This window comes from Pseudorca crassidens, chromosome 8 (assembly GCF_039906515.1).
Source record: "Pseudorca crassidens isolate mPseCra1 chromosome 8, mPseCra1.hap1, whole genome shotgun sequence".
Classification (NCBI taxonomy): domain Eukaryota; kingdom Metazoa; phylum Chordata; class Mammalia; order Artiodactyla; family Delphinidae; genus Pseudorca; species Pseudorca crassidens.
Window position 1 is genome coordinate 29,318,258 of NC_090303.1, and position 13,658 is coordinate 29,331,915.

Consider the following 13,658-nt stretch of genomic DNA (forward strand, 5'->3'; position numbering starts at 1 on the left):
GAAAAGAAAGCTGAAATCCAGTTGAAGAGATTGATTTGTTATTTGAATCAGCTGCCTTTCACCATTTGAGAGAAACACAGCCTATATACAGTTAAAGGAAAATGGTAGAGATGTTTTGTCATACACCCTTAGAAACTTGGAGTCAGGAGGCCCAGATTCTAGTCCTGCCTCTGCTTCTCCTTTCTAGAATCAAAAACCTAGAAGGGGGGCTTCCCTGGTGGCGCAGTGGTTGAGAGTCCGCCTGCCGATGCGGGGGACACGGGTTTGTGCCCCGGTTTGGGAAGATCCCACATGCCGCGGAGCGGCTGGGCCCGTGAGCCATAGCCGCTGAGCCTGCGCGTCCGGAGCCTGTGCTCCGCAACGGGAGAGGCCACAACAGTGAGAGGCCCGGGTACCGCAAAAAACAAACAAAACAAAAAAACCCCACATTTTGGCTATAGTTAATAGTGATGCAAATGAACATGGGAGTGCTAATCTCTCTTCAAGATCCCAGTTTCAATCCATTTGGACAGATATCCAGAAGTAGGATTGCTGGATCATATGGTAGTTCTACTTTTTAATTTTTTGACAACCCTTCATACCATATGTGGAAACAACCTAAATGTTCACTGACTGATGAATGGAATTTAAAAAGTGTCTATAGGGTTTCCCAGGGGGCGCAGTGGTTGAGAGTCCGCCTGCCGATGCAGGGGACACGGGTTCGAGCCCTGGTCCAGGAGGATCCCACATGCCGTGGAGCAACTAGGCCCGTGCGCCACGGCTGCTGAGGCCACGTGCCACAACTGCTGAGGCCTGCGCTCCTGGAGCCTGTGCTCTGCGGCAAAAGCCACCGCAATGAGAAGCCCATGCACCGCAACGGGGAGTAGCCCCTGCTCTCCACAGCTGGAGAGAGCTTGCGCACAGCAACGGGGACCCAGCACAGCCAAAAATAAATAAATAAAATAAATGATTTTTTTTAAAAAAGTGTCTATACATATAGTGGAATATTATTCAGTCTTGAAAGAAAGGAAACCCTACCACTTGTGACAACATAGTTAAACCCAGAGGACAATACACTAAGTAAAATAAGTCAGCCATGAAGGACAAAAACTGCTTAATTCCACATATATATATATATATATATATATATATATATATATATATATAACATAGTCAAACTCATAGAAGCAGAGAATAGAACTGTGGTTGCCAGGGACTCGGGGGAGTGGAAAATGGGAAGTCATCAATCGGTGGGTATAAAATTTCAGTTACACTGGGTAAGTTCTAGAGAGCTGCTATACAACATTACAGCCTGTAGATAATAATACAGTACTGTACACTTAGAAATCTGGTAAGAGGGGAGATCTCATGATAAGTGTCCTTAACACAATACATTTTTTTCAAAAAGTCCTTTCTTCTCACCTTTCTGATAAAAGAATAGTTTAAAAACTGAAGCTCACTTTCAAGTAAACATGTATTAATATTTACATTTATGCATAAATCATAAAAAACCCTTATCAACACAGAATGAAACTACAGAGTAAATTTTTAATAATAAATCAAATGTCAAAAATAAAATCTTCTGCCTTTACAAATCTTCCCTAGATTTTGTTGCCTGATCTCAGTTTGGTTTCTATATCTGACCTGTTATCACTCATTGTATGGTAGATTCTTCCATACTGCATTTCACTTGGAACTTATTACCAAGACCCAGCAGTTCAGTAAGGCCCATCTGAACGAAATATAATTTGTTCAGAGACTCTGTTTGGACACCAGAGGGCAGAAGAATCACTTGAAGTGAAGGAATTCAATGTAAGCGAATCTTGTGTATTCTTGAATTTCCAGGCTTATTAACATTGTAGAGTAGTGATATCATTGTAAGGCTAGGAGTTTAGGTTTGACTTTTTATCACAGGAAGTACAGAAGTCTGTCAAACTAAAAAAATTAAGTAGCTATGGCACACAGAAAGTTCTAATGTTTATTTACCGGAGTGATAATGTCAACAGAAGGCACTGCTGGGAGAACAACCAAGAATTCAACCTCCATAGCAACATGGATGAGAAAATGTAAGTGCAAAGGTGGTGTTTAAAATAATCTATTTAAAATGTTTAACATAAGTGGAAAGTGGCTTTTAGAGTAAAGATCCTGACATTTCATAGAAAGCAAATTATTCAGCAATGCTTTGATTAAAGTAAGATGTGTTCCCCTGAATTACAATAAAAGAAATGCCAAGTGCAATAAGGCTTCAACACTTCACTATTATTTTTGTAGAGAACAGACTGATCTCTGGAGAAACAATGTAAGGTTCTGTTTGGTTGTTTGATTTTATCACTTTGAAGGCAGAATGGCATGGGGGTTAATGGCATTTGATTTGGAGTTACATGGCTCTAAATTTGATCCTAGTTTCACCACTTTAAAAACTATGAGACCATGAGCATGTGCTTACCCTCACTGGCTTTTTCTATTTATTTTTTTAAATTGAAGAATAGTTAATTTACAATGTTGTGTTTGTTTCCGGTGTACAGCAAAGAGATTCATTTATATTCATATATATATATATATTCTTTTCTCAGAATCCATTATAGGTTATTACAAGATATTGAATATAGTTCCCTATGCTATATAGTAGTACCTTATTGTTTATCTATTTTATATATAGTAGTGTGTATCTGTTAATCCAAACTCCTAATTTATCCCTCCCTCCTCTTTCTCTTTTGGTAACTATAAATTTGTTTTCTATGTCTGTGAGTCTATTTCTGTTTTGTAAATAAGTTCATTTGTATCATTTTTTTAGATTCCACATGCAAGTGTTATCATATGATATTTGTCTTTCTGTCTGACTTACTTCATTTAGGATTATAATCTCTAGGTCCATCCATGTTGCTGCAAATGGCATTATTTCATTTTTTATGGCTGAGTAATATTCCACTATACATATAATATAAATCCCACATCTTCTATATCCATTCATCTGTTGATGGACATTTAGGTTCATTGGGCTTTTTCTTATCCATAAAATTGGGATAATAATATCTACACCATTAAGTTGTCTGTAAGAATGTACAGATAACATGAGTCCTTATTACTGTGTCAGGATCATAAGACAGGTTCAATGATGGTTTTTGACTAAAATTTCTGAGCTGGAGGTTTGTAGAAAATAAGACTCATAGCTTCACTTAAACAAAAATTACTACAATTAGGCTGCTTAAAACAAAACAGAACAGATGAGCAAGTATGTCAGGAGAATATGTAAAAATAAATGCAGTTAATTTTAGGTAGAGCATTCAGTAGCATATTAATCAGGTGAATTTAGGGGATAGGTGAGTATTAGAGAATATCAAAGAATAAAGGAAAAAAGACTGGTCAGAAAACTTCAACATCCCTATTCACTCTGCCATGTTTGGTGATATGATATTGAGAAAATTATTATTCTGGGCATAAGTTTCCTCCTCTGTAAAATGAGAGTGAATTATGCTGTGTCTCTCATCCATTCCGGTTCTTAGATTCTCAAACTTAACAAGAGACATTACTTGATACACTGTGAAATATAATTTCAGTGATTAAATGACAGAGTTATTTAAATGGTAACCTTAGTTTATGAAAAGCTTATTTGTGTAGCAGATTTTCATATCAGATAGATGATATTCCTAACTTCAGCACCAGCCCGCCAAATATAAAATATAATGTGGAAAATCTGACTAAGCATTGTATGCAACTAAAAGGTAAGATATCACTGAAAACAAAGAATTAAGGAAGCCAAAGGTTACACATTTACATACGATTTTAGACATTTTCAAATGTGGTCACAGAGATTTCAAAGAGAGTACTAAAGTAGCTAGTTACTTCGAAATAACTGATACCCTTTAGTTATGGTAGCTTTCTCGATACTCTTGCAAACCTTTCGGGGGAGTGGTTATCACTATTCTTACAGAGAATCAATTGGAAAAAGATGGTAAATAAAAAAAAAAATTTAATATCTCAGTAATATTATTTTACATAAATAAATTTTTTTAACTGGCTTACCTGGTTGCTCCCCATCTAAAACCAGTGTAGACACAATCTGAGTTTAGTTCAGAACAAGAAAGAATGCTGCTTTTAAGTGAAACTATAAAGCAAGATAAATAATCCCTGACAGTAACTAGGATATATTTTTCTGTCCCTAAATTCTATAAAAGAACATAATGTACCTGATCAAAGAGTGTTCTAACAGAGTCTTCCTAAGGGAGACTTTGTCTTTCTGTCTCAGTTACCAACAGTGGCCCGAGTATGGGCTGTGGATTAAAGATTAGTTACGAGGCATAATTCTCAAAGCTTAGCTTCAGATGCGAATGTGTTTACACATTTACAAAAGCATAGGAGAATAATGATGTTTAGGAAGGATAAAAGAATAATTTTGTTAAATAGCATTTCCTTATGCCTGATGATATTTTTCCTTTTATCTAAATTATTAAAAAGAAAGAAAAGTATTTTTGGTAGTTTGGATACAGCTTATTCCCTAGATAATTCTGAACTCTTCAAGAAAATATCTACAGTGTAAACACTTTGTATTTTGAGTACTCCAACAGCAAAGGCTGCTCTGTTTAACATAAGGAGGTGCTTCTTTCCTTACTGATGAAAACCCTCCTCACTGACATGTATGTTTTACTATTCGGGGGTCACATATCAGAGAAGTGCCCATGTGCTTCCGAGCAGAGTCATGTAAGGTGGGAGTTGCCTTTAGGCTCCCATGACATTCACAGGTCTCTCAGGAAGGAGCAGGGAAGTGGTGACAGCAGCCACCTCTGCAGCATCTCCAGTCTACACTGTCAGATGTGATCTGGATGTATCGGCAGGTGGTGATTTTGATAATCAACTTCTAGCATTATAAGAATCAACTGCTGTATATAGGTAGGGAAATAATTTTCTGTAATGAATGTAGGTGATTTCAGTCCCAAATTCTTTCTCATGTAAATCCAGATAATTAAAGATTTGTTTTTAATGGCCTGAATGGTCACAGTCTTTATTTTTTAGAATAAACATATGTAGAAACAACTCAGAATATGATAGTCTCTGACACTGAATCCCAGAATCCTAGTATGGTCAAATTTCCCCAGCTAGAGAACCCTGTGAAGTTTTATCAGCCTCCTCAAACAAAAAACAAACAAACCAAAGAACTCAAACAACCTTCACACATATAATCATTGTATATACTATGTATATTCAGTAAAAGATCTTCCATTGAAGGGAAAAATAGATATAATTTAACATAAAAAGTTTTTAATGTAGTGTCCAAGTACAAGGACTCAGAGCTTGGACTCTACCAACAAGATATCTGGGTTTAAAACTCAGTTGCATCACTCACTAGCTTTGTGACCATGGGCAAGTTACTGCACTTACCTGGGCCTGAGATAGCTCATCTGTAAAATGGCATTAATAGTAATAGCATTTGCTTTATAGAGTCATTATAAAGATTACATTAAGATTTAAAAAGCCTTTAGAAGAGTACCTACACCCTATGTTACTGTTTAAAAAAAATAACAAGTACAGCTTTGATGTTCAAAGAAAATTAAAAAGTGAATATTGAAAATCATAATATTACTTGCAGAAAGTTTTTTCCACCAAAGTTGAGATTATCCTATAATCAGTTCAGAAACATCCCTGAAACATATTGAGGAATTACGAAAGGGAAAATAGACATGGCTGTAAAGTGTGGTTCCCAAATTTAATCAGGTTACATAACAGGAAGATGAAAAGAGAATTCAGAAAGCCTGGCTACCAGCTGTTTTCTCTTCAAGAACACACATAAGATAAAACTCAGTAGAATTAGATGGGTTACATCAATGATTTTTCTGGGATTTTGATGACTATTTTGAGCTCTTGGTAGAAACATTCATAATGAATCCTAATTTTTTAAAAGAGGCATTTTACCTGTATATTAGGCCAATTAACTAATTCTAAAATATTTAAATAACAAACTGTTTTAATCACATCAAGAAAACAAAAGCCATTTATAATGCACATACAGATTTTAAATCGCAAAGTTTTTCCAAAACAGATGCAGAAACTCTGAAACACATTTCTTACCTGTTTCATTTCTGCTCTAAACATGACTTATGCTATTTGAACAGAATTTTGGACTCAGAGCTTTCTATGTCTTTTCCACATCTAAAATATGCATATAATTCCAAGGTGCAACATAATAAAGAAAAGATAAATGCAGAACAAGAGAACAGATCATTTAAATGAACGATTATAACAGATGTAGTCTTTTTAAGGCAGAAGTGGGGACTAGAAGACTCTTAACTACATGCAGAGCTGTATGTGATGAATACTTACTAGCATTTCCTTCTAACTTGGAATATTTGTCATTCTAAATACTAAATCATTTTGATGATTCTATAGACATGTTGAGGATAAACCCTATATTCTCAGAGTAGTGCTCCTTACGATATAGCCCATTGTTTCCTGCAGTATTTAAAATTCTTACTCAAATGAAAAATGTTAAGTTCCAGTGAAGGTCAGACATACTAACACATCACTGTAAGTAAACAGTTATTTTAAAACCACAGTGCATGTTGCTGTGGTGAATAGCATAGTTTATTATAATAGGATTAGGAAGAGAATATGGACTTAAAATACTTTGATTATTAAGTATGGATACATACTGTACCAGGTCGGGGATAAGGAATTCTTCCATCATACTGCACCCAACGATGATCTGCACTTTCCTTATGCGCATATGGACCATTAAAAACTGCTCTGATGTCGGCCATGCTATACACACACACAGCAGAGCCTTTGAAGATGGAGCTGAAAGGAAGCAACATGATTCAGTCATTCACTGGTCCATTCAGTGGACATTCACTGAGCACATGCTATAACCAGGTACTGTGGACACATTTATTCGGGACATTCTATCTGACAGGTGCGGCAGACAAAATGTGTGTATGTCCTCAAGGAGCTTACAGCCAATTAATCCCGAATAAGTTTTGATAACACTTTTATTACAGGTAATTATAGTAAACTAAGCAAGCACATAGATGGGTACCCAATACAAGGCTGTCTGGTAAGTTTTCAGGGAGTAGGTAGCATCTAAATTGACATCTGACAGACAAATAGGAATTACCTGGAAAAATTGGAGGATAGACGGGAATATGCAGGAAAGAGTATTATATTTATTCACATGCTCTTGAATTTTATTTGAAGTTATTATAGCATAATGCCTTCTAAAGAACTTACGAAATCAGAAGTTATATTACCTGCTTTTTAAAAAAAGAATATTTAGATATGTAAATAATAAATATTTATCTTTCTTAAAGTGAGTGAATGTCCATAAATACTGGCTATTAATGATTTCCTCATATAATTTTTATTAATTTTAAAAACACTGAAATAATCTTTTTGCTCCTTTTTGAATTTCTGAGTTTATGTATATAACTTATCTGAGGCTTAAAATTAATCATGATTACACAGTAAGGGGGCACATCTAATTAAGAGGCAGCAAAGCTCCATGGGAATTCAACAAATTTTTGCAAACTAATGAAGAAAATTGTTAGCAGCAGCATCAGATATTTCATCTTGGTTTATTTCCAGAAATTAAAAGGCATTTTCTCTGAATCTAAAATTTTCAATGATTCCTGTTCTTAAAAACAAAATCACACTTTACACTCTAAGAGACTTAGCACTACACAAATGAGTTTAGGATTCACTAACATGAGTAACTCAATCATTAATCATTCTTGGAATGACATTAATGCGAAGCATCAGGAGCTGATGGTCAATAGGCAGCTGGGAGAAAACTAGCTGCTAAGAAGGGAAGTGATGGCCCCATAAAAATCATATGACCTGCCTACAATACTTTAAAGGAACGACACATCATGCTGTTATTGCAGATTAATTACATCTTCTCATTGGACCAAGGATGTGACTTGCATCCTGACATTACCTCAGTCTTCAGGGCAGCATTAAAAATAAAATAACGAAGTACACCAAGAACAAAGAGCTGACTTGTAACTTCACACTCTGGGTGGGCAAAAACTCGATAAGAGAAAAAGAGAAGTATCTTGCGGCTACATTTCTTTGGCACACATCTATGTCTTGTGAGTGAAACACACAGTGACTTTAAAGAAAATTCTGTGAATGGAAAGATGCCAAGAGAACCAGGGCTGAGAGACTTGACTTGAGTAACTACAGGCACGTGGTCTTCCTGCACCTTTTTAGTTCAGATATAAATTAGCAGAAACATGGAGTTCAAAATAGCAGCTTCTTAGGATATCTTCTCTAGCCTCATATTTAAATATTTCCACTCTAATTTTATAATTAACCAAATAGTATTTTGTTTTTGATACATTCTGAACCAATAGTATATTTGACTTTATCCATAAGGTTTTGTGAACTAAATGACAGTAATATCTCGGAAAATAAATTATAATTTTCCCACAAAATATTTTAATAATTTATTCAAAAGGAGGCAGTAAGACCATTTGTCTAATACTAATGCCAATACTGCCAATTCCTCCAATACTGATAGCAATATACATTGATAACGACCGATAGCAGCGCTATGGAAAAAGTGAAAAGTATTTCAAAGAATGTAACACAGGCAGTAGTAGGTAACAAGAATAAAAGTGCACTTGGAACAGAGTCAAATGTAAGTTAATGAATTAAATAAAATTAATATTAAATAAGATTAAGTGGGGGTCCAAATATTCTTTGAGAAAGCTTCATGGCTGCTAGGACAACTTTTAAGGAAGTGACAGAGCCTCAGTGACAAGTACAGGCCAGTATTATGCAGAAAGAAGACAAGAATACATGCGTAGAAATTAGGAAGATACTTTTAGTCGAAGTCCCAGTATTACTACTAATTGGCTACTCTTCTTTGGACAAGTACATGTAATACAAACTTCCTTTGCCTAAGTTAGTAGAGCAGTGATGACATGGTAATAATAACAGTCACACTTCCATCTTTGCAGAGTAATGGGGAAGTGCAAATAAGAGCATGTGAAGACATTTTAAAAGACAAGAGTGTCATCTCATGATGATAGCCTAGACAATGACTAAGACATGTATTTTGTTGGTATTACTTCTCTGTCATGCAGCTCAACCTATTTATTATGATTAACATATGTATGTGCCCTTGTATCCAGTAATTGTAGTCTAGGAATTTAGCTCACAGATATACTTGCTCCTACAGGGAATAGCGTATGCACAAGGTTAGTCATTGAAGCATTATGTGTACTAGCAAAGGACTGGAAATGACGCAAATGCCTAGGTACAGAGGACTAGTTAAATAAATTGTGTTAATCCATATAGGGGATACTTTGCTGGTGTAGAGAACAGAGACATTTTTATGTACTGACATTAAAAGATTTCTAGGAAGCAATAAATGAAAATAAAATTTTTTAAATGTGTGTTTTTTCACACAAAAGGAAGGGACAAAAAGAACATATAAGTATTTTCTTACATAGATACAACAATTCTCTAGAAGGATTATAGGCATTTTTTTTTTTTTAACTTACCTGGTTGTGGTAAAGACTCCATATACTACAGGATTTCTTTCATCTCTTGTGGGGAGTAAGTAAATGTCTTCTATTAATGGGAAAAAAATAATGATTCTACATTTGTATTTTTCAGTATCATGTTTGCTTTTTCTTTAATAATGAAATATTCCTGAGACTCTAAACAGTATATAAAATTAAGATAGCAGTGAAAGTCATTACACTATGACATAAGAAATTAAGGGGAAAAAGACAAGTTCTCACTAGCTGTGTGACACTTAATTGAACATTCACCCTCGAAGGTGTTTACTTCAATCACCTATGAATGGGATGGTTCACTTGATAATCTCCATGACTGTTTCCAATTAGGAATATGTGATTTCATATAGAACAGAAACTAAAAACAGGTTATTTTTACCTCCAGTGTTAAAAAAGTGTTGTCCTGTAATTGTGTCAACTTGTTAGTAATTCAATTACCTATTTGGTAATAATATGAAAATAGCTAGACTAGTTCATTCCTTGTGTGGTATTGTGTAATTACTTGTGCAACACTGATACTAAAGTATATGTAAATAATATTCTTTAAAACATCATTTAAGAGGTGAGCATACTTATATACAGCATGAAAAATCATCCATGAATACTGAATATATAATTTAATACTGTAAATACAATACTGACACAAGTCTTTCAATGATATCATCATTTTTACACTGCATGGCAAAACCAAAAATAAAGTTCAAAAAGTAAAAGCTAATGATACTAACTTTACAGCTGAAAAATTCCTTCTAGAATTAGCTTTGAGAGGAGTAAAAAGGGGAAACAAAAGAGGAGAATCTAACGCTTCTCAGAGTATCCTTTTTATTAACAAGTCAGAGCGACAGAGTTCACCAGATCTCCAGGGCTCTCCAGCAGAGGGCGTCTGCAGAATAAGGAACCCAAGTTCTTGCTACCTATAGCCAGTGGCTCCTTCCAAATGAAAGACCACATGAAGAATGGATGGGCTTTGTAGTCCCAGAGCTAGTATCTTTCTGTCTCTTGCTGCAGTTTTGTTTCCCTCGTAACTTTGAGGACACTCACAGAAGGGGAACTTCTTCATTACGATGAACACCCAGACCTAGAGCACCTCCAAGTTCTTTGCGTGTGGGAACTTAGTAAGCACCACTCCTGCAAGCTGTCCTGGGCTTTATAATCAGTCATTTGGGGCTAAAATAAATTAAATGCTGAATTACTTAATTAGTAAGACTTTTTGAAGAAAAATGAAACGTGACTTACGAAGCTCATCAAAATGAGTATCTGCCCCATCACTTCCAGGAATTGAGCAAATCAGTCTGGCCTTGAGAAAAGTGGTCCATTTGTTTATCAGGCTGCGTTGTCCTCCTACATCATTCTGGGGAGAAAAAACACAATAAAGATACAGATTTACCAACATGATTCTATCACCAACTCAAACTGGTGGTTATCATAGGCAGTGTCTTATTAATGTCATTGCTTTTACAAAGACAGAGAGCTTGAATATTTAAGTCCATGAATTTTCGAAGGAGGGAAAAAGCAGTTTTGTCCTTCAAAATTAAATGCTTTTCTCACAGTTAAATGTGCAATGTAAACACCATAGCTCTGCTGAATGAGCAGATGCATGCAAGCCAACAGTAAATAAGGCAGGCTTGGAATTGACTCCCATTTCTGCCAAGTTTTGCTCTATGACTTACAAACGATTATTTAATTCTTCAAGTCTCTGTTTTCTCATTGACAAAATATGATTAATGCCTTGAAATATGGCTATTTTTGTTTGTTTGGTTTTGGGGTTTTTTTTTTGCGATACGCGGGCCTCTCACTGTTGTGGCCTCTCCCGTTGCGGAGCACAGGCTCCGGATGCGCAGGCTCAGCGGCCGTGGCTCACGGGCCCAGCCGCTGTGCGGCATGTGGGATCTTCCTGGATTGGGGCACGAACCCATGTCCCCTGCATCGGCAGGCAGACTCTCAACCACTGCGTCACGAGGGAAGCCCGAAATATGGCTATTTTGATTATTAAATGGAAAATTTTTGTCAAGTGTTTAGCAAAGGCCAGGCAACTTGTATTAAAAAAAAAAATGTTACGCACTTCCCTGGTGGCACAGTGGTTGAGAGTCCGCCTGCCGATGCAGGGGACACGGGTTCGTGCCCCTGTCCGGGAAGATCCCACATGCCGCGGAGCGGCTGGGCCCGTGAGCCACGGCCGCTGAGCCTGCGTGACCAGAGCCTGTGCTCCGCAACGGGAGAGGCCACAACAGTGAGAGGCCCGTGTACTGCCAAAAAAAAAAAAAAAAAATACAAACTTCCAGTTATAAAATAAATAAGTCATGCACATGCACCCCAGTGTTCATTGCAGCACTATTTACAATAGCCAGGTCATGGAAGCAATGTAAAAGCCCATCGACAGACGAATGCATAAAGAAGATGTGGTACATATATACAATGGAATATTACTCAGCCATAAAAAGGAACGAAACTGGGTCGTTTTTAGGGACGTGGATGGATCTAGAGACTGTCATACAGAGTGAAGTCAGTCAGAAAGAGAAAAACAAATATCGTATATTAACGCATATATGTGGAACCTAGAAATATGGTACAGAGGAACCAGTTTGCAGGGCAGAAATAGAGACACAGATGAAGAGAAACAAACGTACGGACACCAAGGGGGAAAGTGGCAGGGGGTGGTGGTGGGATGAATTGGGAGATTGGGATTGACATGTATACACTGATGTGCATAAAATGGATGACTAATAAGAACCTGCTGTATAAAAAATAAATAAGGGCTTCCTTGGTGGCGCAGTGGTTGAGAGTCCACCTGCCGATGCAGGGGACATGGGTTCGTGCCCCGGTCTGGGAAGATCCCACATGCCACGGAGCGGCTGGGCCCGTGAGCCATGGCCACTGAGCCTGCGCGTCTGGAGCCTGTGCTCCGCAACGGGAGAGGCCACAGCAGTGAGGCCCACGTACCACAAAAAAAATAAATAAATAAAAAATAAATTGAAAAATAAATAAATACATAAAATAAATAAGTTATGGAGATGTAACATACAGCATGGTGACTATAGTAAATAATATTGTATTGCATATTTGAAAGTTGCTAAAAGAGAAAAAAAATAAATTTGCAGCCATGTATAGTAATGGACATTAACTAGACTTATTGTGGTGACCCTTTTGCAATATATACAAATATAAAATCATTATGATGTACACCTGTAACTCATGTTGTATGCCCATTATACCTCAATAAAAAAATGAGAAAAAGATATTCTTTAGACATTTAGCAAAACATAAGCATTTATATCAATTAGGTAGAATAAACAGGGTTATGCTGTTCAATAATTTACCATAAAGAGCTTTTTTTCTTATTTTTAATTTAATATGTCCCTGTGAACACTAAATTAATACGATTTTCTGTTTGACTCAACTAGATCTGCTATGCTTATGATAAATAAATAAGGATGTTTCATGGTATAAATACATTAAGTACTTAATTTTGACTTTCAAAAATTACTTATGAAGCCACTATTTCCATTAATATATTTCCATTTAAATCTAAATTCTATGAAAAGTTTTGTCTTTCATGCCGTCTGTGTTCCATAAAGTTAATAAACTGTTTGCTGTCAAATTTCAGGTCTCAATATCTAGGGACTAGCTTCCCTGTGATTCTTTTATCTATGAAAATTAAAGAAAAGCATATACATGACCACTCCAGACAGGAGAATTCAAAGTCATATAAATAGAGGCTCTTCTTGAAGAAAGAAATGGGGAGGAGGAGAGAGAAGGGAGGGCAAGCAAGGTCATTGAGAACGGAGACCATAGCTGTCTTTATAGCCTTAATACCTCACACCAAGGGTGTACCGTGACACCCAGAGTGAATGGTGTTTAACATCCCTCTCTGCTAAACAGAAGTATTTTAAGTAATAGCTCTATATAAATGAGTAATAATTATTATTTGCTTGAGTTCTTTAGGTTTATAACAATTTAAAAAGGAGAATAATTTAAAATTTTAAATACATTCAAATTCAACAGTTAGCACGAACTCACATTTGCACTTAACGAACAAAATAATCACACCTCATAATTTGCACTATGTCTCAGTGTTGCAAGTTTTAAATAACTCCAAATCAATGTGAACTTACCCTTGAAACGTGTAGCTGAGTTCATGTGTGTTGAAGACTGACTATACATATA

The 13,658-nt window shown here is 36.2% G+C and overlaps 1 protein-coding gene across 4 annotated transcripts in view; it reads right to left on the bottom strand.

The window, feature by feature from the left end:
- SEMA3D (semaphorin 3D) overlaps window positions 1–13,658 on the bottom strand; it is a 209,187-nt gene that overhangs the window by 33,943 nt on the left and 161,586 nt on the right. For all 4 annotated transcript variants that reach the window (XM_067746095.1, XM_067746094.1, XM_067746093.1 and 1 more), the window contains 3 exons: window positions 10,731–10,845; window positions 9,477–9,546; window positions 6,624–6,768 (listed from right to left, as the gene is read on the bottom strand). In XM_067746095.1, coding sequence (XP_067602196.1) covers window positions 6,624–6,768; window positions 9,477–9,546; window positions 10,731–10,845 — 330 coding nt within the window. The remainder of the gene's footprint in view (window positions 1–6,623; window positions 6,769–9,476; window positions 9,547–10,730; window positions 10,846–13,658) is intronic.